The sequence below is a fragment of the Micropterus salmoides genome, unplaced genomic scaffold (genome assembly GCF_014851395.1).
Source record: "Micropterus salmoides isolate LMB-PRFRI ecotype aquatic unplaced genomic scaffold, ASM1485139v1 Ms_hic_scaffold_6, whole genome shotgun sequence".
Classification (NCBI taxonomy): domain Eukaryota; kingdom Metazoa; phylum Chordata; class Actinopteri; order Centrarchiformes; family Centrarchidae; genus Micropterus; species Micropterus salmoides.
Window position 1 is genome coordinate 37832879 of NW_024044348.1, and position 24200 is coordinate 37857078.

Genomic DNA, 24200 nt, shown 5'->3' on the forward strand with positions numbered 1-24200 from the left:
TTTGTGGCAGAAGCCAAACATTTCATGTACTTTCTATGTTTTTGACACAGTAAAAATATTGACTCAGTTTGTGCCAGGAGATAATAAACAACAAGGTGGCTCCAAAGCAGGAGCCTCCACCTCAGCCATTATGTTGAGTATGGAACTGATTAATACTTTTTAATGGTATCAAACACCAACATCACACAGATTTCCACAACTTTTTAAACACTTTCTCCCATTTGGTAACCTAGCAACCACCGTGCATCCATAGCTGCGTGTAAAAAAAAAAGAAACGCTTTTGTCAGCGAATGCATAGTTTGTTAATAGCACCAGGTTTCTATTTACAAACTGTACGCTGAATTAAAAGGTGTTGTGAATGAATTACACATAAATGTGTCTTATCTAGTTGTATCTGTCAAGAACAAGCTGTCGCCTTGTGGCCCGTTTTTAATATGTGCCCTGAATGCAGCACCAATGTTAGCAAATGGGTGTGGTTAACGTGCTTCATCAACTTCCGGGACAACAACGTGAGTTAAGAATGTCCACATGTCTGTGAAATGTGTGCTTACTTTCACAATAATGTTGTTTTTAAGTCTACATGGCAGCGTAGCACATGCTAGCGGTGTCGTGTGGAGGTTTTAGAAGCCATGTTGATTCTTGTTTCTGTGAGAGATTTAGATTAGGATAGCCACAGTGTTAGCAGAGATTACCCGTTAACGCTGCAATTCGCAGGCACGTTACTCCATGTCCAGTCTAGTTTTACCCTTTTATGTTGACTGCACTCTTACGTTAAAGTCCGTGTTTTGAGTCCACTCACTGTTTAAACCTTATCGTCCTGACAGACCGCTCTGCCGACGCTAACGTTATTAGCTTTAACCTTAACGTTAGCCAGTAACGTTAAAGCAAGCAAAGCCTGACCTGCACTGTAACATAACATGTAACATAACAGTGTCATTGTACTATTATTCCACACTATCACGTCAGTGTCACTTCATGGTCTTTATGGTCATAAGTAACAAATCAGCAGGTTGAAGCAGGTGACTAGCGTAACGTTACGTTGAGTGTTGTCATTTGTTTTAGGTGCTCGCCATGGGACTCTCCAGCTTGGAAAAGATCATTGCACTGCAGAGAAACCCTGCCAACATCAGAAACCTGTGTATTCTGGCACATGTTGACCACGGTGAGTCGGGACGCTGACATTAAACATTATTGACGCAGAGACGAGCCCTGATTGTGTGTCTGTACAGATGCTAACCTTAAACCAAATTCCATTTAAAATTTCATCAACTTAATACAGGTGCTGGTCATATTATTAGAATATCATCAAAAAGTTGATTTATTTCAGTAATTCCATTCAAAAAGTGAAACTTGAATATTATTATTTTTAATTATATTATTCTTCATTCATTACACACAGACTGATATTTCAAATGTTTATTTCATTTAATTGTGAAGATTAAAACGGACAACTAATGAAAATCCCAAATTCAGTATCTCCAAAAATCTGAATATTACTTAAGACCAATACAAAAAAAGGATTTTTAGAAATGTTGTCCAACTGAAAAGTATGAGCATGTACAGCACTCCACACTTAGTTGGGGCTCCTTTTGCCTGAATTACTGCAGCAATGCGGCGTGGCATGGAGTCCATCAGTCTGTGGCACTGCTCAGGTGTTATGAGAGCCCAGGTTGCTCTGATAGTGGCCTTCAGCTCTTCTGCATTGTTGGGTCTGGCGTATCGCATCTTCCTCTTCACAATACCCCATAGATTTTCTATAGGGTTAAGGTCAGGCCAGTTTGCTGACCAGTTAAGAACAGGGATACCATGGTCCTTAAACCAGGTCCTGGTAGCTTTGGCACTGTGTGCAGGTGCCAAATCCTGTTGGAAAATGAAATCTGCATCTCCATAAAGTTGGTCAGCAGCAGGAAGCATGAAGTGCTCTAAAACTTCCTGGTAGATGGCTGCGTTGACCTTGGACCTCAGAAAACAGAGTGGACCAACATCAGCAGATGACATGGCATCCCAAACAATCACTGACTGTGGAAACTTTACACTGGACTTCAAGCAACGTGGATTCTTTGCCTCTCCATCATCAGAGAACATAACTTTGGACCACTCAGCAGCAGTCCAGTCCTTTTTGTCTTTAGCCCAGGCGAGACGCTTCTGACGCTGTGTCTTGTTCAAGAGTGGCTTGACACAAGGAATGCGACAGCTGAAACCCATGTCTTGCATACGTCTGTGCGTGGTGGTTCTTGAAGCACTGACTCCAGCTGCAGTCCACTCTTTGTGAATCTCCCCAACATTTTTGAATGGGTTTTGTTTGACAATCCTCTCCAGGGTGTGGTTATCCCTATTGCTTGTACATTTTTTTCTACCACATCTTTTCCTTCCCTTCGCCTCTCTATTAATGTGCTTGGACACAGAGCTCTGTGAACAGCCAGCCTCTTTAGCAATGACCTTTTGTGTCTTGCCCTCCTTGCGCAAGGTGTCAATGGTCGTCTTTTGGACAGCTGTCAAGTCAGCAGTCTTCCCCATGATTGTGTAGCCTACAGAACTAGACTGAGAGACCATTTGAAGGCCTTTGCAGGTGTTTTGAGTTAATTAGCTGATTAGAGTGTGGCACCAGGTGTCTTCAATATTGAACCTTTTCACAATATTCTAATTTTCTGAGATCCTGATTTTGGGGTTTTCATTAGTTGTCAGTTATAATCATCAAAATTAAAAGGAATGAACACTTGAAACATATCAGTCTGTGTGGAATGAATGTATACATTATACAAGTTTCACTTTTTGAATGGAATTACTGAAATAAATCAACTTTTTGATGATATCCTAATTATATCACCAGCACCTGTATTTACTGATTGTGCTCAAAAATACTGAAGACGTAGACACTTAGTGAAGCCACTAAGTGTACGTTATTTTACATTTTTAAATTCGGCATTTCTAACAGCATTTAGTTACATACAATGTCAACAATTAATAACTTGAATTGACAGTTGCCAGATCAGCACTATCTACATATGGTAGGCTATTTTAAAAGATCTAGGACCCTTTAACAAAAGCAGTCCTTTTTACTGTTTTGGAGCACAATATCAGTATTTAAGACAAAAAAAGTTGTTTTGTCCTGCATGGTTTGGGAGGGAACAGAGTGACCACTAGTCCTATACTTCTCAACAAGAACTACTTTAATTAGGTGTAAAGTAAAAATGGTTTGCTTTGGCAGATTTTGGTAAAAATTGTAAATTTTTTTATTCAATTAGAGATTGGATCTGTGTGATATCCCCAGCTGAGAATTTTGGTTAATATGTTACTATTTTCATAGCTTATTTAGAGCATGGGACAAACCTGGGCTAAAGAATTTTAGGGCTGCAACTAATGGTTAATACTAATGATTAATTTCAATTATATGTTCAATTCATAGATTAATTGTTTAGTATATAAAATGTCAAAAATAGTAAAATGAATAAATAAAATTACAGGCAAATGTTCAGTGTATGCTGTAAGGTAGTGACATCTACAGGACGCCTGTCTACCTCTATCTCAATCTACGTCTTTGCAGGCAAAACTACTCTGGCTGACTGCTTAGTGGCAAGTAATGGTATCATATCAAGTCGACTGGCTGGGAAGGTAAGTAAGTTGCTACAGAGACCTTTTTGACAGCCATGCTGTATGACCTATACAGATTCCAGTTTTAGTTCTTTGTCATTATTTGTGCTTATTTGTTATGTGTTAAACTACCAGCTGAGGTATCTGGACAGCAGGGAGGATGAACAGATCAGAGGAATCACCATGAAGTCCAGTGCCATCTCTCTGCATTACAGAAATGGTAAGGCCACTATGATGGCAAGTCGCCTTCATTTGTCCAGCAATTCACACAATATACCATAAACAAACAAAAAGTACCTTTAATTGTTTGATGGTGAATACACTGTATATACTATTGCTCAGTATGATCCTTAGTTGATGACTGTCTTTATTATGCTCTGTCTTATGTGAAAGATCACACTTTCATTAGTATAGTGGTGTTAAGCTACAAAGCTTTGACTCATATAGCTTCAACACTACTGTCTGTAATGAATAAAATAAATAATGAATGAATCTTAGTTGGCTCATCTGAGCTCCAGTATTATTGAACTGGAGTTTGACGTGAGTGTAAAAAGCCAAGAAATTCTCTCCAATCTAAACAAGGGTTTTTGAGGAGAAAACTCTGAATAGTGTTTCTATCCACTTTTGTCTCCTCAGGAGATCACGAGTACTTACTAAATCTGATCGACTCTCCTGGTCACGTCGACTTCTCCTCGGAAGTTTCCACTGCTGTCAGGCTGTGTGACGGTGCCATTGTAATAGTTGATGCTGTGGAGGGAGTGTGTCCACAGGTAAACATCACTGTTTTAGACTTTGTCTCATTCAGGAAGCTGTTTGTTCAGAAAGATGAGACTTTGTAGTCTGCTGTCTGTAAGTATTTGGACTTAGTTTTGTCTCATTACATTGGATTTGATGCGGTAATTAAAATGAAACATTGATGTTAAAGTTCTGACTGTCAGATTTAATTTGAGGGTGTTCACATCAACTAGGTGAACAGTGTAAGAACTTTGCATAGCCCCCCACTTTCACAGGACCAATGATTTGAGCATGGATGTTAGTTCTTTGGAACTTTGGGAACAGTATGTAGAACAAGATAATCTAAGCATAAAGGTCCGTTTATTAGCTTTTCAGAACTTCATTAGTGAATGAGGCGGGCACACGAGTTGTCACATGACCTGTGAAGTGAGTGGTCTTTTTTGAGGAGGAGATCAAACCCCTATGATCTGATCAAGGAGGTTACCCTCTCGCCCCATATACTGTTTAACCACCTGTTGTCATGTGACAGCATGACAACAGTTTCATGCTTAGGTCATGGGATGGCAACTGAGCCCTCTCTATTCGCAAAAAAGAAGAAGGTGAGATGCAGGGGGAAGCTTAGAAAAGCCACTTAGTGGTAACAGTCTCGGACACACTGCAAAAAGGGATGAGCAATGTTAGTGAATAATGTTAGTGCATAGTGTATCAGGGCCCTGAGTAACCAGAGTTCAGATTGGTGGAAGGGCATAAAATGCATTCAGCTTTCACACCAGAGCAGTACCTGGACCATGATTATTGGATGTTTAAAGGTAGCCCTAACAGCAGGAAGTGCCCGGCTTGGCATCATTGGTCAAAAAAACTTACTTATCTACTACATATTTGATTTATAAGTGCTGTAAAACACTTCAAAACTATATATTGTAAGTTAAACAACAATTAGATGATGCTTTATTTTACATGTTTAACTTTCTTGCACATTAGAGAGATTATTAGAGAAAAGAATGATGACCATTCTCCTATAGGTATAGCAAATGGCCTGTTTATTTCTAAAAACAACAAAATCCACCTACCAGTGGGGCTGGGTAATAAAACAATAAAGATAATTATTGCAATATAATTTTCCTCTATCAATGCAATAAATGTTCAATATATCGTCAATAAATATTTGGTTTAATTCAGTTGAATCACAAACAAATTTGCACTTAATTTTTCTAGTAAATTATTTATTTTGTTGAGGAAAAGGGACTGAAAATAGATTTATTAATCATAGTTGTTGAAAAAGATTTTATCATAATAGTTTTGATTGTTCTACCTCACATTTGCTAAGTGACCCACTGTTTGGCATCAAGTGTTTGTCACATTCTGACCATAAAGAAAAGTTTAACCAAATAATTAACCATCTGTTTTCTTCAATTTTACATTAGCTTTTGAACTCGAAAGAAATATACATATATCGTGATAATTATCAAAATCAAATTATATGAAATGTTTTTATTGTGATAATATTTTTGGCCATATTGCCCAACCCTACCTGCCAGCATCAAAGATCCCTATTTAGAGCCAGAGCATGAAACATGCGGTGACCCTATTGAAACTGAACAAATTCTTTTTCTTCTTTCTGTAGATTACATACATTTTTTGTAGCCTAAACATGCTTGAAAAATCACAACACTTTGCCCAAAATTCAAGGCCCATGGAAATGTATGTGTCATGTTTTTGTGCATTGGCGTGGCAAAATGGCTTGCTAGCGCTCCCTAAGTTGCAGCCCCGGGTATAGTTTCTGATCATTTTTGGCAGATAAATCATGTCCAGCCCTACAAAAAAACCTCATGGAGCAATGCCCTAAAAGAAACAGGAAGTCGGCCATTTTAAATTTTATGTTCATTTTTGCAGTTTCACAGGGTATGTCCGTTAATGAACTCTTCCTAGGCAACTAATTGGATTGACTTCAAATTTTTGCTGTGCAGTATTAAGGCATTGACGATCAAAAGTTGTGCTATCTGAGAGTTTTCGTCAAAGGGCGTGCCTGTGGCGTGGCGTCAAATATCGATGACTCTCCATGAAACAGGATGTTGTTATAACTTCACTGTACATGCTCATATCTCTACCAAATTTCACAGGTGTCACAGGTTCAGGTGTAGCTTCATATATAACTGACAGAGAAGTAAAACAAAGCTTTTTAGCTGTATTTAATATTCAAAGAAAGTTTAAAATCATTTTCAGAATCTGAAACATTTGAAGTAAAATTATTTAAAAATGCATATTTTTAATATATCTATTATCCATTATCTATTATATCTATTATCACAATGTTTTTGCATAAACACTTAAATACATTTTCTGCAGGAAAAAAATAAATGCTATATTAAATATTGGAATACATTTTTGGTATGGTTGATCAGTCATGTAACTCTTCTACCATATTTATGGCGTGCATAAAAATGGGATTTTGTCTTGTATGTATTGTGTGTAGACCCAGGCTGTGCTGCGTCAGGCGTGGCTGGAGAACATCAGGCCTGTTCTGGTCATCAATAAGATAGACCGACTCATCATGGAGCTGAAACTCACCTCTCAGGAAGCTTACACACACCTGCAGAAGATCCTGGAACAGGTGAGCCCAGCCGACACAGGCCTCAATAAGTCTACTTTAATACAGGTCCTCTGTAACACACTCAGCTACGTTGCTGTGCTACACAGAAACCTTCAGTGAGATTGTACTTTTTGTGTTGAATCATCATGAACTCATATTGTATACCACTGAAACTAAGCGATGGTGTGTGTGCTCTTCCTTATAGGTGAACGCAGTGACAGGGAGTTTGTTCACATCCAAAGTGCTGGAAGAGCGAGCAGAGAAAGAGAAGGAGGAGGATAAAGAAAGCGAGACGCTGAGCGGAGATCAGGTGTTTGACTGGAGTACCGGACTGGAGGAAGCTGACGACTCCCAACTCTACTTTTCTCCTGACCAAGGAAATGTGGTCTTTGCCAGTGCCATAGATGGATGGGGTTTCAGGTGAGGCTGGATCCTTTGAAGCTGCATCATAGGGTTAGGGTCAGTGGTATGCGCGGTGTGAAGGGTCTAAGTGGAAGGAAAGATCCTTAGATGTTGACGCTGGCTTCAAAACCTCAGAAAGCATTTTCACTGGAGGCTGCTGATGTTTTAGTGTGATGTGAAGACCTACAGTGGGGAGAACAAGTATTTGATACACTGCTGATTTTGCAGGTTTTCCAACTTACAAAGCATGTAGAGGTCTGTACTTTTTATCATAGGTACACTTCAACTGTGAGAGACGGAATCTAAAACAAAAATCCAGAAAATCACATTGTATGATTTTTAAATAATTAATTTGCATTTTATTGCATGACATAAGTATTTGATACATCAGAAAAGCAGAACTTAATAACATTTGGTACAGAAACCTTTGTTTGCAATTACAGAGATCATACGTTTCCTGTAGTTCTTGACCAGGTTTGCACACACTGCAGCAGGGATTTTGGCCCACTCCTCCATACAGATCTTCTCGAGATCCTTCAGGTTTCGGGACTGTCGCTGGGCAATACGGACTTTCAGCTCCCAACAAAGATTTTCTATTGGGTTCAGGTCTGGAGACTGGCTAGGCCACTCCAGGACCTTGAGATGCTTCTTCCTTAGTTGCCCGGCTGTGTGTTTCGGGTCGTTGTCATGCTGGAAGACCCAGCCACAACCCATCATCAGTGCACTTACTGAGGGAAGGAGGTTGTTCCTGATGTCCTTACACAGCTCTCTGGTCTTGGCCATTGTGGAGAGGTTGGAATCTGTTTGAGTGTGTGGACAGGTGTCTTTTATACAGGTAACAAGTTCAAACAGGTGCAGTTAATACAGGTAATGAGTGGAGAACAGGAGGGCTTCTTAAAGAAGAACTAACAGGTCTGTGAGAGCTGGAATTCTTACTGGTTGGTAGGTGATCAAATACTTATGTCATGCAATAAAATGCAAATTAATTATTTAAAAATCCTACAATGTGATTTTCTGGATTTGTTTTAGATTCCATCTCTCACAGTTGAAGTGTACCTATGATAAAAAAGTACAGACCTATACATGCTTTGTAAGTAGGAAAACCTGCAAAATCAGCAGTGTATCAAATACTTGTTCTCCCCTCTGTATGTAGTTCTAGCGCTGTGTACTTGTGATTACTCTCTAAACAAACCAATGAAGTCCCAGCAGAGACATCTGTCTTCTTCTCCTCTCAACCCAAGACAAGCCTCTGAAGTAGAGGAGGAGGAAGATGAGATCCAGACATCTACAAAGTCATATTAAAGTCTCTTACAAGTTGCGAAAGCTCCACTTTACTCATAACTGCTCATTGGTCCAGTTAAAAATAAGCTAAACACTGTAGTAGGGTTTGCAGTGCTTTTCTGTTGTCAGCGAGCCTGCATAAAAAAATGTAAGTACAGACTAAGGGTTTGATTTTGTGTTTTGTAGCATCCAGCAGTTTGCCCACATCTACAGCCAGAGAATGGGTATTAAGGCAGAGGTGCTGCTCAAAACCCTGTGGGGAGACTTCTACCTCAATGCAAAAGCAAAGAAGATCATGAAGGGAGCTCAGGTGATGTAATTATGACTTATTGTAGGTCTAAATGTGTGTTTTCAATCTTTCTCCTGTGTTCTTTTCTCCTACATTGTGTAGTTGACTTTCACTGCCAAAGAAAGGGAAAAAAATGGTTTATTATGAGGTTTAATTAAATTAAATGAGGTTTATTAAATACTAGAACTGTTACAGCTACTACTTGGACAGACACCTCACATTCAGTCAGCACTATAATCTTTGTTTAGAGCTCTTTTTTTCTTAAGGAAATGTAACAATTCATGAATATATGCATTTCTTGTGAACATTAAAAATGGGTACAAACATAAACAACAAACAGATTAATCAATTATAGAGAAATATCTCGTTATAATATAAAGTTATCTGGTTTAGGGTAAAATATGGGAATATCTTGCAGCAGCAAACAACTGGGTGTTTGGAGACACAAGATCTTGGTGAAACAAGTTAAAATGGATGGTTTTGTCTTCTCTCTCTTCTCTAAACTGCACAAAAAGCTCCTCTCACACTGTACACATGAGGCTGTTTGCATAAACTACACTGCTCAAAAAAATAAAGGGAACACTAAAATAACACATCCTAGATCTGAATGAATGAAATAATCTCATTAAATACTCCTTTCTTTACATAGTTGAATGTGCTGACAACAAAATCACACAAAAATTATCAATGGAAATCAAATTTATCAACCCATGGAGGTCTGGATTTGGAGTCACACTCAAAATCAAAGTGGAAAACCACACTACAGACCGATCCAACTTTGATGTAATGTCCTTAAAACAAGTCAGAATGAGGCTCAGTAGTGTGTGTGGCCTCCACGTGCCTGTATGACCTCCCTACAACGCCTGGGCATGCTCCTGATGAGGTGGCGGATGGTCTCCTGAGGGATCTCCTCCCAGACCTGGACTAAAGCATCCGCCAACTCCTGGACAGTCTGTGGTGCAACGTGGCGTTGGTGGATGGAGCGAGACATGATGTCCCACATGTGCTCAGTTGGATTCAGGTCTGGGGAACGGGTGGGCCGGTCCATAGCATCAATGCCTTCCTCTTGCAGGAACTGCTGACACACTCCAGCCACATGAGGTCTGGCATTGTCTTGCATTAGGAGGAACCCAGGGCCAACCGCACCAGCATATGGTCTCACAAGGGGTCTGAGGATCTCATCTCGGTACCTAATGTAAATGAACTCCGTACTTGTATAGCGCCTTTCTAGTGCATTCACCCACATTCAAACAGAAACTAACATTCACACAATTCGGGGTTCAGTATCTTGCCCAAGGACACTTCGACATTCAGCCTGGGGGAGCCGGGATTGAACCGCCAACCTTCCGATTAACGGCTAACCCACAGCCACAGCCGCCCCATAATGGCAGTCAGACTACCTCTGGCGAGCACATGGAGGGCTGTGCGGCCCCCCAAAGAAATGCCACCCCACACCATTACTGACCCACCGCCAAACCGGTCATGCTGGAGGATGTTGCAGGCAGCAGAACGTTCTCCACGACGTCTCCAGACTCTGTCACGTCTGTCACATGTGCTCAGTGTGAACCTGCTTTCATCTGTGAAGAGCACAGGGCGCCAGTGGCGAATTTGCCAATCTTGGTGTTCTCTGGCAAATGCCAAACGTCCTGCACGGTGTTGGGCTGTAAGCACAACCCCCACCTGTGAACGTCGGGCCCTCGTACCACCCTCATGGAGTCTGTTTCTGACCGTTTGAGCAGACACATGCACATTTGTGGCCTGCTGGAGGTCATTTTGCAGGGCTCTGGCAGTGCTCCTCCTGCTCCTCCTTGCACAAAGGTGGAGGTAGCGGTCCTGCTGCTGGGTTGTAGCCCTCCTATGGCCTCCTCCACGTCTCCTGATGTACTGGTCTGTCTCCTGGTAGCGCCTCCGTGCTCTGGACACTACGCTGACAGACACCGCAAACCTTCTTGCCACAGCTCGCATTGATGTGCCATCCTGGATGAGCTGCACTACCTGAGCCACTTGTGTGGGTTGTAGACTCCGTCTCATGCTACCACTAGAGTGAAAGCACCACCAGCATTTAAAAGTGACCAAAACATCAGCCAGGAAGCATAGGAACTGAGAAGTGGTCTGTGGTCACCACCTGCAGAACCACTCCTTTATTGGGGGGGTCTTGCTAATTGCCTATAATTTCCACCTGTTTCTATTCCATTTGCACAACAGCATGTGAAATTGATTGTCAATCAGTGTTGCTTCCTAAGTGGACAGTTTGATTTCACAGGAGTTTTGCCTTAATGAATATTCAATTTGGGGCGTTTCAATTTTATTGTGAAAAGTAATGGGAGGGTAACATGCAGATACATTTATTTACTACACAATCTAACACGCCTAAAATCATTTTCATGGGAGTGAAACAGCATATGTATTTAATATGTCTGAAAGGAAGGTGCAAAACCGCCAAGTGTTGCAGAGATGGCTGCTGTTATAGTTTCCAGGAGACACAGCCGTAATGAAAGAAAACGTAGAGAAATGAACAACATTAGATAATATTATTCTATATACAATATATAGAAATAAAATTATTTGATTTTATTTATTCGATTAACTATATGAATTGAATTTGTCTATGTATTTTCCTTTAGCTTTGGCAATACTGTTGTATTAACATTCCTGCCAATGAAGCAAATTTTGTTTTGACCTGACATTTTTTCTCCGTGGGAGGGAACGGTCACCAACTGTTCACAGCACGCCGGTCGTAATAGCGACACAACCCATTGTAGGTACCAGAGAGGGAATGGGGCGTTGGGGCGTACAGGGCCAGGAGATCGCAGACGGTTGTGATTGTTCTCTCTGGCTGGATGAAGCACGATCTGCTGGCATTTCCTCACGTCTGGGTCATTCCAGCATACCGTATCTGTTTCTGCTGGGGTTTCCCAAAGCACTTTTTCAGGTGTGCTGTCGCAAGTACTTTGTGCAATCTCAGACAGGATATTTATATATGATTTCCACATACTCGGGACGCACTGAACGAAACAAACCAAGGTTTTCACGCAGTGGCTGCTTTCCCTCTAGACTCTCCATGGCGGAAACCATTAAAACAAGCAAAACCCTCATTTAAATACTGCCACCTCCATTGTGTTTGCTCCTGTTGTCATCTGCGCAATAATTCTTAGTTGATCACCCTTAACAGGTACTAAAATTACACGTGCAATATTTTAGAATGCACACGTAATTTAGTACTCTTCATTCGGGATGTTAGCAAATATATCTCTTACATTCATTTTCATGTGTTCTCCTTTTCTCCCTCTTCGCTGCAGGCCAAAGGAAAGAAGCAGCTGTTTGTGCAGCTTGTGCTGGATAACATCTGGAGTTTATATGATGCAGTAGTCACTAGGAGGTGGGTCAAACATGCTAAACACTGAAACACTTTGTTAAAAATAACAAGCAGTGTTGCTTTCTTAATAAATTAATTGATTCTATTGTAATGGGATGTTTAAATGTGAAGATATACCGTAGTACAAGGTGGGGTTCACCTGGAGTGAAGAAGACACAACACTCGCAGTTTATAAACCTGTTGGGCCAAAATAAACCATGTTTCCCTGCACACTGACTCTACTTGGGCGGACCCCCCAGGTATATCAACGCTCTGCAAAGTAGGCTATATTTGGTGACTCATTTTATCACTTTGAAGAGAAATTAAAGAATTTGCAAAGAAAGGTTATCTGGTATTATGTTAGAAGACTTGGATACAAGCACGGACCAGGTAAAGCAACATTGAACACACCTGTCCCAATGTCATTCAGTACCACGGTGGTCTCAATCACTCCGATAGGCAACATCATTAAGAACAAGCCTCCTCCACACGCGGTTCACCGGCTGCTGAGAAAACGGAATCACGGGTGGAAAAAATCCAACATGCGAGTTTTTTTGGCTGACTTTGTTTGTCTGGAGGGAAAAGCAAGGTTAGCAGATTAGAGCAGTTTGCGAGTTAACACTAAAATGAAGTGGAGAATTAAGTAGAATTGAAATTGTTAGACAGCAAATAAGCTACTAGAAAAAGGGTAACAGTATTCTTTAAAATATTTTGTTTTATTTATCTGTGGGAAACACTAAGCTGTGTTATACTACAATTTATTTTCAGTTATATTTTATTCGTACAGATAAGCTGTATGGGGTGGCCATGGCACATGAGAAGATGCTTGCCTTTGGTGTGGGAGACCCGGGTTCAATTCCCACTGTGACACATCCACCGTTGTGTCCCTGAGCAAGACACTTAACCCCTAGTTACTCCAGAGGCGTGCGACCTCTGACATATATTATATATTTTATAGCAATTGGAAGTCGCTTTTAGCGTCAGCTAAATGAGTACATGTATATGTAATGTAATATGCTCCGTCCAGTAGCCCAACCTGGAGCAGCACTTTTTATTTTGAGCTGTGTTTGAGTGAGTGACGCAAGGTCCTGTAACCTGCTGCAGGTTTGGAGAAAATGTAAAAGTTATTTGTCAGTGAGTGTTTTATTATGAACATACAGTTGAAAGGACCTCAGGAAAAATTGCCGGTACTCATGCTGGGGCTAAAAATAAATAAAGAGAGACAGATTTTTACACTAAAGAAAAGTTACAAAAATGTGTGTGTACGCTGTCAATTATAGGTCTTGGAAAGAAAGAAAATCTCAACAAAAACTGGAATTGGCAGGACAGGCTTTTTAAAAATCAGAAATCGGAATCAGCCAAGAACATTGCAATTGGTGCGTCTCTGTATATCTTATTTATTCTTACAATTTGGAAACTTGCAGGCACAAACCATTTTATCTTGTTTGCTACTTCTTTTAAATGAACACACAATAAAATTGGCAGCTGGCCACAGCCCTGCAAACATGAAGAGGTCCACAGGCAAGTTACCCCAGATGTAGATTTCCTTGCAGTCAGCCTTAATGATTGATTGATGATTAATGAGGTGAAGTGTGCAAAGTTAGCATGACCCGTAGAGTCCTATAAGCCTCATCTTCTCAAATACCTGAGCCTGAGTCATATTATGCCATGATAACACGTGTGCTCATGAAGATAGCTGGAAGGGAACAGAGGCAGGTCAGAATGTCCATGCCCTGCAGTGTTTTTGCAAAGGTGTCGTGTGTTTCTGTGACTAGAGACAAGGAGAAGGTGGAGAAGGTGGTGACATCACTTGGAGTGAAGGTGATGGCCAGGGATTCTCGTCACTCCGACCCCAAAGTCCTCCTTTCTGCCATCTGCAGCCAGTGGCTCCCCGTGTCCCAGGCTGTCCTCTGTATCCTTTGCCTCGTGTCTTTATCTGTTATCAGCTAAAACTCCTCTTTCTGCCTGAGTGAAGCGTTTTTTGTATGTACATTTGGTGTTTATTTGTCCTTAACACAGACTGTAGCGATGGTGTGTGAGAAGCTTCCCAGCCCGTTAGACATGGCGGCAGAGAGGGTGGAAAAACTGATGACTGTCGGAGCGCGACGATTTGACTCATTGCCAGAGCAGACGCAGGAACTTAAACAAGGTACACACACACACAAACACACAGGATCTGCAGTACTGAATTAAAGAGGACCTCCACCAATTTTAAAAATGAAGGTCAGTTAACAATTTGTGAAGAATATTGTTCTGCTTTTCAGAATAAAACATATAAACCACGGCACTAAATGAACAAAAGCTAGCTTATTACTCGGGGCTGGAAAAATGAATTGATATACCTGCTTCAAGCCCCATCAACAACATTCCTACACTGAAAGAAGTGACATGACTACTGTGTCCACCGTGGTCTAAAGTCTTTAAATTTGAAGTGGATTACAAAATTGAATCAATTCATTTCACCTCTGTTGCAGTAACTTGTTTAACAATGTACAATATTTTGAAAAGTAGAAAAGGTAGAAAAAAGTTGATTCAAGCATAAATGTACTTAAGCTGAACACTTTGGTATTTGAATGGATGCAGGAGTAGTAGAAATGAGAGACAGACAGAGAGAGTGAGAGAGACCCGTCACATTACTGTTATTCAGATTATGACATTTTGGAAAAACTCCATCATAAGTGGCCTTTATTGTTCAAGAGGCTTTTTTATAGAACACATTGAACTGTAGCGTGTACAATTTCAGTCAATTGGAGTCATGGAGTGGGGCAGGGCAATTATACTTCATTATAGCGCCACTGTCAGGCCGATTGGAATCATATTTTTTGTAAGGCACTTGCATGTCATTCAGTTATGGTTGTTTCATGTCTCAGTATCTGTATATGCAGATGCACAATATTATAAAGGACCCCTATCGGGATCAGGGGCAAATATGATCAGGCAATTGAAAGTACCAGGAATGGGATAGTCATAAGATGAAAAACGGTGCGTGAGCAGTGTGTCATCTCAAATGAATACCATGTTTGGATTGGATAGTTTTAACATCCTGTATAGTGATGTTAGATATGTTGGGTGTTTTCTAGCGTTCCTCCAGTGTTCGAGCGGGGAAAATGCTCCGGTCATTGTCTATGTGTCCAAGATGTTTACCGTGGATACCAAGGCCTTGCCTCAGAACAGACAGAGGTAAGAGTGTGTGTGTGTGTGTGTGTGTGTGTGTGTGTGTGTGTACAGATCTACAGTCAGCAGATGATGCAGTCCTGTTCTTCAGTCATGGCTTTGGATATCCCTGATATGTTTCCTCCAACCCTAGGTAATATCGGTGAATGAAATTTACTTTGTATTAGGGCTGGGCGATATGGCCAAAAATGTTATCACGATAAAAACATTTAATATCATTCGATATCGGTAATTATCATGATAAATTTCTTTCAAGTTCAAAGTCTGACTGGTGTGTTTAAACTTTTCTTTGTGGTCAGAACGTGACAAACCCTTGATGCCAGACAGTGGATCACTCAACAAATCTGAGATAGAAACATTCAGAACTATTATGATAAAATCTTGCTTCAGTCCCTTTTCCTCAACAAAATAAATAATAGAAATCTTAATAGAAAAATTAAGGGCTAATTCATTTGTGATTCAAAGGAATTAAATCAATGGTATTGGTGGTATTTGGAGCTTACTGCAGGGCCACAGACAATGCACGTGTCATTTATTTCAGATTCCTGCATTTTCAGCAATTCTTTGTCATTTATTTATTATAAGCTGCAGAAACTATTCAAGTGTTAAAGGTGCTATATGTAGTTTTTCAATAAAATCCAGTTTTACTGCCTTTTTGTCAACGGGCTGCAGTCTCACTTAAAAAATGAAGCACATGCTTGTTTACTCTGTTGCTTGGAGCAGCCACTATTCTGCTTTTAATGTGAAGGTATCGGGACGGGATGTAGCTGCATTGGCGCTCCCGAGCCTCTCTCCGACCACAGCGACAACACCACAGCTAATGGCACGCAGTCCACTAACACCATAAAACAACCAGCTCCCAGCAAAACACAGACTCCAACGTAAACTCCACGTAAGGATAAAAACAACTATAAAGGTTAAAGTGTTGTTTTAATAATGCGAGTGAGCTCACTATATAGTCCCTACATAGGGCCTGGGAGTAGTGAATGAGTGGGGATTTCGGACACAGCCACCTATTACAGATGATTGATATCCCTGTGGTTAATAAATGGCTAGGCATTCTGATTGTCAGAGGGTGGTAACGGATGATAGAAAAACATTAATTTGTTTGGAGTATCCTTTATCAGAGAGCGAGGTGAACTTAGTCAGGTTGTCTGAGTTATCTGGCTTAAATAAGCTAAAACTCTGTGATCACAAACCTGGTTTCCGACTGATATTGTTAACCTTTACAAACCCAAATGCAAATTGATCAGTGTTTTTCCAGGGGGTTAATCGGTAGGTTGATTTAATATTCCTGCAGTATAGTTTAAAGTGAGCAGGCTTTGTGATACTGGATAGCCTGGGTTTAGCACAGTTAGCTGGCTAAGGCTGACATTAGCACTGCTTGAAAAAACTGAGCCTGATTTCAGTTAGTTTTAAATAGCACCAAATCATAACTTAAGTTGTCTCAGGGCACTTTCCATATAGAGCAGGTCCAGATCGTAGCCTTTATCACAATGCAGAAAGCTCCAGCAAAAACTACAGTGTCGTCCTGTGTCTGACGGCTTTCGACTCATAAATGTGTTGCTCAAACTGGACTTCCTGGATCATATTTCATTTTCTCACGGTACCTTAAGCAACACATACGAATAACCATTTCACACACACACAGCCTTCACCTCAACTGTTTCTATGGTTTCAGCTGATATCCTGCTTATCACACTGCATCTCTGACCTCTAGGAAACAGCTGTTATCTGGAGGTCTGATGGGATTCTGAAGTGTGTGTATGTGTTTAGGCCGTTGACCCAGGAGGAGATTGCCAAGCGCAGGGAACTGGCCAGACAGAGACACGCTGACAGGATGGCAGCTGATCAAGCAACCGCAGAGAGTAACAATAACCTCGGCCACTCAGGGAGTATGTCACAGGAAGGCCAACCTACAGGACTCGAAACAGGTAAGCTCAACTTTCCACTCACTGACTTATTTCTTTAATTTTTCATCTTTTTATGTCAGTTTTACAAAAGACTAGTACCAATATATTTTGGATAGAAAATGGGTGATAGTTTGTTTTTGACAGGGTTCTACAGGAAAAGGTGAAAGTGCTAGTATTAAATGCTCAAAAGCGTCAAATATTGGGTAAAAGTACAGCATTTTATCCATGGGATATTCACAGCCGGAAATCGTTCTTTGGACACAGTTAAAATTGTTATAATCTATATCATTAGCAAATAAAGTACAACAAAAGAAAACAAGATCCAGCACCTAATGTCAGAGTACATACAAGAACGATGGTTCCCTGTGATTGACTCTCACAGGAACACTTTCTGTGTTGTTGTTTCTTTGTCAGCTAAGATGGAGAGACTGACATTGAAAGACTGGAAGCCAGAGGAGGAAGAGGAGCAGACGAAGTTCATAGCATTTGCGCGAGTCTACAGCGGGGTGGTCAAGAAAGGACAGAGAGTATTTGTACTGGGACCAAAGTATGACCCTGCCCAGGGCCTGAGGATGGTAAAGCCACAGTTATAAGTCATCCTGATTCACACTGCCTTATGACAAACCAAGAGCTGTAAAGATGATGTGACATAGACTGATAGGTCCTGTAACTGACAGTGCTACCTGGACCCATTCTAATTATCTGTTCCAATTAAGTTCCATGTAGCACAAAGACTGCATATAAATAAAGTGGACGCAGCCATTGTAACGTCACCCATTAGTGTGTGGACTGCTGTTTTAAAGCCTCGACTTTGGCCGTCGCCATCATGGTTTCTTAACAGTTGTTACCATATTTGGACAAGAGGGTGGAGCTAGCTAGCTTTGTTAGCAAGGTGCATCTGCAATTCATGTTAACTGTGATATTAACTGGCATGCTAATTTTTGCTAGTGAAAACTGGCTTAAAATAAAATGTAATTACTGGAAAGAAATCTTAGTGTCTTTTAGTAACCTGAAACTGAACAAGACATTTTTAGGTGACCAAATCATTACAATTAACTTTCATGACCTTAAAACACACTGTGAAAGTGTCAAATTTCATATACAAAAACACAGACAGCACCCAAAAAGTTCACAGCTATATGTTGCACTGTGCCGTGGTGCCAGCAAGAATTGCCTCAGTTTTGGAGCTGTTCAGCTGGAGGAAGTTGTGTTTCATCCACACCTTTATCTCCTTCAGGTAGGCAGTGAGTGTTGAAGACGGAGATGATGTTGGTGAAGCTGCAGAGGTGTGGTTGTCCAATTTTATGTAGAGTTGTGGGTCATCAGCATAGCAGTGAAATGAGACTCCGTAGCGGCTGATGACGTGGCCGAGGGGGGAGGATGTAAATGATGAAGAGGCTGGGGCTGAGGACTGACCCCTGGGGGACTATGCTGGTGACGGTGTGTTGCATTTCCAAGTGAAATGTACTCTGTTCTGTCAGTGAGGTACGATTTAAACCAGTTAAGAGCAGTGTCAGTGAGTCCGGTGGTTTGGTGTAGCCGGTTGAGGAGAAAGCCACGATCCAGTGTCGAAAGCAGCAGACAGATCGAGGAGTATGAGGAGGGAAGGTGAGCCTGCATCAGCTGCCATTCGTAGGTCTTTTTTGACTCTAACCAGGGCTGTTTCGGTGCTGTTGGCAGAGCGGAAACCAGACTGGAATTTGGTTATGTTTGAGATGGTCCTGGAGATGGGCGGCAACAACTCTTTCCAGTACTTTGGAGAGGAATGGGAGATTGGAAATGGGCCTGTAATTTGCAAATACATCTGGATCAACCTAAAGCATGCCCTGCTTTATCATCTGTTTTCCTCTAAATAGAACCATAATTTATCAAATTCAACATCATGCTGTGTTGAAGACTGAAACAAGTGATTGAGACCATAAACTCAGTAGGAAAGTTTTTACTGAGGTAATAAATCACTTTCTTTCTTGTATACAAACTTATTTTTGCAACCGGTGGAGTCGCCACCTGCTGTCATTAAAAACAATGCAGGTTTAAGGAACTTCCCAATTGGCTTCACTTTTTAGACCAGGAGGTTGGTGTAGCATGATGGAACTTTAATTTCATTGTACGTCGTTATGTTGTATAATGATAAATAAACTACCATGAAAATGAATTTTTACCCTAGTTATATATGCACTGTGATCCCAACAAAATGAACTATGACTATGACCTTTTGCAAATGCTACATTTGTGAGACTTCTCATGCTCATTCCTTTTCTCATCTCCATGGCCAGTTGCCAGAGGGTTGCAGTGCTTCAGACTGTGTGCCCGAGGTGTCTCATCTGTTCTGTTGTTCCATGGAAAGACTCTACCTTCTGATGGGCAAGGAACTAGAGGAGCTGGAGGAAGTGCCTGCAGGAAATGTCTTGGGTAAATTTGTTTGTTTCTTCTTTCTGATTCACTAGGCTTGGGCGTTCTTCTCATTTTTCATATAGTCTAATCATGGCTACTTGAGATCACAGATTGGCGATCTGTTACGTTGCAGCATGCCAGTGAAATGCCAGCGTTGAAGAAATAGGCCTATTATCTGTAAGAGAAACAAGCAGAAACATCTGTAAATGCACAATACAGTGTCTCCCACAAAACCACAGTGTAACTGTGCCGGAGGGGGGGGTGCAATCGATATTGACTAGCAGCTATGTACAGCGTGCTAACCTTGACAACCTTGTATTCTAACATTAACATAGCTATTCTTATTAGCTTGTATTAGCTTGGCTCTTTACACACTTGTTTGTAACTTATTTGAAGGTCAGTCACTGACATTGACATTATTGTGTTAAGAAAATAGACTAACTTCTCAGAGTTTTTCTATCTACACACAGCTCCGTTTCAGTGTGTTTGAGAGGCGGAGGTTCTGTGTTGTGCGCAGCTCCACAATGAATAAGGATTTTAGACAAATGAAATAGTAAATGGTATGTGGTATGTATAAATGAATGAATGGGATAACACTGAAGTGTGGTGCAGATTCTAGAGACGGTTTTATGTCATCTTTGTTCTGATAGAGAGTTAAAACCGCCTTAATATCGGTGCCTGGGAAAACCAATAGCTGATCCAATTGTCATAAGCTTAAATTTTACCCAGTTTCAGATTTTGGAATCAGTTGAGCAGTCAAAACATTTAACCAAAGTGTGATAAATGAGCCTCATGGGCCATATCTGCAGTGGTATGGTATATAGCCTACAGTTCATCTGGAAAGTATTCACAGCGCTTCACTTTTTCCACATTTTGTTATGTTACAGCCTTTTTTCCAAAATGGATGAAAATCATTATTTTCCTCAATCTACAAACACCACCGCATAATGACAACGTGAAAGAAGTTTGTTTAAAATCTTTGCAAATTTATTAAAAATAATATACGGGAAAAAAGCACATGTACATAAGTATTCACAGCCTTTGCTCAATACTTTGTTGAAGCACCTCTGGCACAGCCATTTTCAGATCCCTCCAGAGATGTTCAATGAGGTTCAACACTGGGCTCTGGCTGGGTCACTCAAGAACATTCATGGAGTTGCCACTCCTTTGTTATCTTTGGCTGTGTGCTTAGGGTCATTGTCCTGTTGGATAAAGAACCTTCGCCCCACTCTGAGGTCCAGAGTGCAGGTTTTCATTAAGGAGGTCTACTGCATTCATCTTTCCCTCCATCCTGACTAGTCATCCAGTTCCTGCCGCTGAAAAACATCCGCACAGCATGATGCAGCCACCACCTCAAGACACGATACTTGCTTTTGGCAAGCTCCAGGCAGGCAGTCACGTGCCTTTTACTGAGGAGTGACTTCCGTCAGGCCACTCTACATTATAGGCCTGATTGGTGGAGTGCTGCAGAGATGGTTGTTCAATTCCTTGGATTTCATGGCTTGGATTATGCTCTGACGTGCACTGTTAACTGGGGGACCTGATATAGACAGCTGTGTGCCTTTCCAAATCATGTCCAATCAACTGAATTTACCACATGTGGACTCTCCTGGATGAACAGTGGAAACAGGATGCACCCGAGCTCAACTCTGAGTGTCATGGCAAAGACTATGAATACTTATGTATATGTTCTTTTTTTTGTTTTTAATAAATTGAGCAAATACTCACATTTGGTCTCATGTGAGAATCATTTAGACTTGGCCTCGGGTGCCTCAAATGATTAGAATGACTGACTGTATCTAGAGCCAGGAGCACTAACGAAGCAAGCGTTATCTGTCACCTTGATAACAACCCTGCAGAGGTTAAATAGCTGGGATGTCAGTCAGAACTGAAGACGACTCTCAGATGAGAGGGGAAATGTCCTCACGTATCTTCAACCAAGTCCTGTTGCCCTTTTGAGTTTTAACCCACTTTGGATAACTATGACTTGGATGACTGAGAATCTTCACAGACAAAGTAATTAACTCTTCTTCTAACCCTAATGTAATCTTTATTTTTATCTTTTTAAATTCTCCTATCCTCTCCTGTCCTCTCAGGTATCGGAGGTCTTGAGGAGTATATCTTGAAGTCTGCCACCTTGTCAACTTCACCCGCCTGCCCGCCCTTCATTCCGCTCAATTTTGAGGCCACGCCCATCGTACGGGTTGCTATAGAACCCAAACATCCAAGTAGGTTTTGGAAAGCACACACATACACGCTTAGTGAGTTCATGAACTTCACCTTTTTTTGGCAGTGTACACCACACTAACAATTAAATTTATTTGAAGAGGTAAATACATATTACAGTAATTCCATATGATACAGTAATGTTGAACCAAATCGACAGGAAATGTGTTTCTGTTGCACTTCTACACCTGTCACAGAGGGAATCTGAAGCTGTGTTTAGGTCTCCCTCACACATGATTCCAGAAATCGTGGAGAGGAGGGAGAGAAAGCTCATTTTATACAATGCTCCAGTGCACGGGAAGTTTACTTAAAATCCCTAGAAAGCAATGAAAGCAGTGCAGACTAGGCTCGTGCCAATTGGCGATTGGATCAGCTATCGACGTTTGAAGGGATGATCAGTGATTGGTTTTTCAGGCTTCGATATTAAGGCGATTTTAACTAAATCCTAATCGGAACAAGATGACATAAAACAGTCTCTAGAATCTGCACCACACTGCTGTTTACCATTCATTGATTTATTTGCGGTGACACGCCACAACACTATATGCCGCCACATAGAATATACTATTTAATATGAGTAAAATCATAATTCATTGTGGAGCTGATTCGCTCTGCACCTCTGCTTGCTCGCTCCCTTTCTCTCACAAACACATTGAAACAGAGGCGTCTGTATATAGCCCCTCCTCTGTGTGCACAGTCTAAATCAAAACATGATCACGTGCTGGAGGAAAGACTGTTGCCGGCTTTTCCAGCGATTCCTTAATCAATCCGTAGTTGAATGGTCAGTGTCATGAACACCGCTCCACAAATGTGTCCAAAACTAGAGCATTCAAGTTAACCACAGCTAGGTTGTTGAGGTTAGCACGCTGTATATAGCTGCTAGTCAATATCTATTGCACATTGCCAATCGGTGATCTCAATTAGCCATGATTAGATGATATGAAAATAGAGAAGGTCACCCAAGCCTAGTGCACACCTTTGCTCACTAAGCTCACTGACAGGAAGTGACATAACCACATTTTTGCTTCTTTACACTAGTTGAGAGAGTTGTATTGCTGGACACTGACTCATCAGTGATCTAGTCAGTACTCAAAATCAAAGTTACTTCATAGTAATTGACTACCTACTGTACTGAACTCAAACTATTCAGTTTTTTTATCTACTATTGCCAAGAAGATAAACACTAATGACTTTAGTGATTCCCTGACTTTCTGTCTTGCGCCACTAGCAGGTCAAAGTTTTGACTTTCGTGAAATATCTGAACATCCTCTGGATGGATTGGCTAAAAGTTTTCTCATAAACCAAGATTCCAGTACAACAAAAACAAGCTCGCTTCTTCATTTCATGGATTGTGCTACCTTACAATATACAATGTCAAAGAAATGAATCAAAAGTTGCGATTTGATTTAATTACCTGTTGCTGCTTTGAAGCCACCATGACAATAAAAACATAAACATGAACGGTGGTTTCCACCTTATTTTTTTGTTTGTTAGGTGAGATGCCAAAGTTGGTGCATGGGATGCGTTTGTTGAACCAGGCAGATCCCTGTGCTGAGGTTCTGATCCAGGAAACAGGAGAACATGTTCTGGTCACTGCTGGTGAGGTTCACCTCCAACGCTGCCTGGACGACCTCCGAGAGCGGTCAGTGTGTGTGTGTGTGTGTGTGTGTGTGTGTGTGTCTCATCATGCAGTGTGTGTGTAAAGCTGCAGCTCATGTGGCAGCCCAAATATTTTGCATTTGAATTCATGTGCTTGGATATTTTGGAGATCTGCTGGGTGTTAAAGCAGCCCCTCTCACCAGGAAAAGAACAGCATTTTTCATTATAGTCATTATATTGCTGTAAAAGTTTCTGACAATTTGACACAAGCGACCATGATTCACATCCGGTCCACCACCACCGTTAAGACAAGTTATGTTATTCTGTTAACACGTTTAAGCGTTAAATACATCCTGGAAATAAAAACAACTAAACAAAAATGTAATATATTTCAAAATATACTAACAGACTAAAACATGACAGGCTCTCTCCCGTGCCTCTATCCTGATTGACAGGTCGCCATGGTAGCAACTTGTCAATCATAAGGTAGTCCTGCCCTGACTCATACGCTGCTGTATTGTATTATTATATATAATTTACTAAGCAAACATCTTGCTGTCTCGAAGAAAACGTGAAACTACTGACTGAGACCATAAACTCATTAGGAAAGTGTTTACTGAGGGAATAAATCAGCTGATGAGTAGGGTCATT

At 41.0% G+C, this 24200-nt stretch overlaps 1 protein-coding gene across 2 annotated transcripts in view; it reads left to right on the forward strand.

Moving 5' to 3' along the window:
- The first annotated feature begins 472 nt into the window (after window positions 1-472).
- The window catches only part of efl1 (elongation factor like GTPase 1), a 32786-nt gene continuing 9058 nt past the window's right edge, over window positions 473-24200 (forward strand). Inside the window, exons 1-17 of one of the 2 annotated variants that reach the window (XM_038702060.1) lie at window positions 473-509; window positions 1063-1162; window positions 3545-3612; window positions 3727-3811; window positions 4228-4361; window positions 6800-6937; window positions 7122-7336; window positions 8786-8909; window positions 12188-12267; window positions 14019-14155; window positions 14270-14392; window positions 15324-15423; window positions 17194-17351; window positions 17745-17905; window positions 19607-19742; window positions 21821-21952; window positions 23445-23592. In XM_038702060.1, coding sequence (XP_038557988.1) covers window positions 1072-1162; window positions 3545-3612; window positions 3727-3811; window positions 4228-4361; window positions 6800-6937; window positions 7122-7336; window positions 8786-8909; window positions 12188-12267; window positions 14019-14155; window positions 14270-14392; window positions 15324-15423; window positions 17194-17351; window positions 17745-17905; window positions 19607-19742; window positions 21821-21952; window positions 23445-23592 — 2030 coding nt within the window. In that variant the 5' untranslated portion in view covers window positions 473-509; window positions 1063-1071. Of the gene's footprint in view, window positions 510-532; window positions 962-1062; window positions 1163-3544; window positions 3613-3726; window positions 3812-4227; window positions 4362-6799; window positions 6938-7121; window positions 7337-8785; window positions 8910-12187; window positions 12268-14018; window positions 14156-14269; window positions 14393-15323; window positions 15424-17193; window positions 17352-17744; window positions 17906-19606; window positions 19743-21820; window positions 21953-23444; window positions 23593-24200 lie in introns of those variants that run through there. The other variant, XM_038702061.1, reaches the window with a different exon arrangement.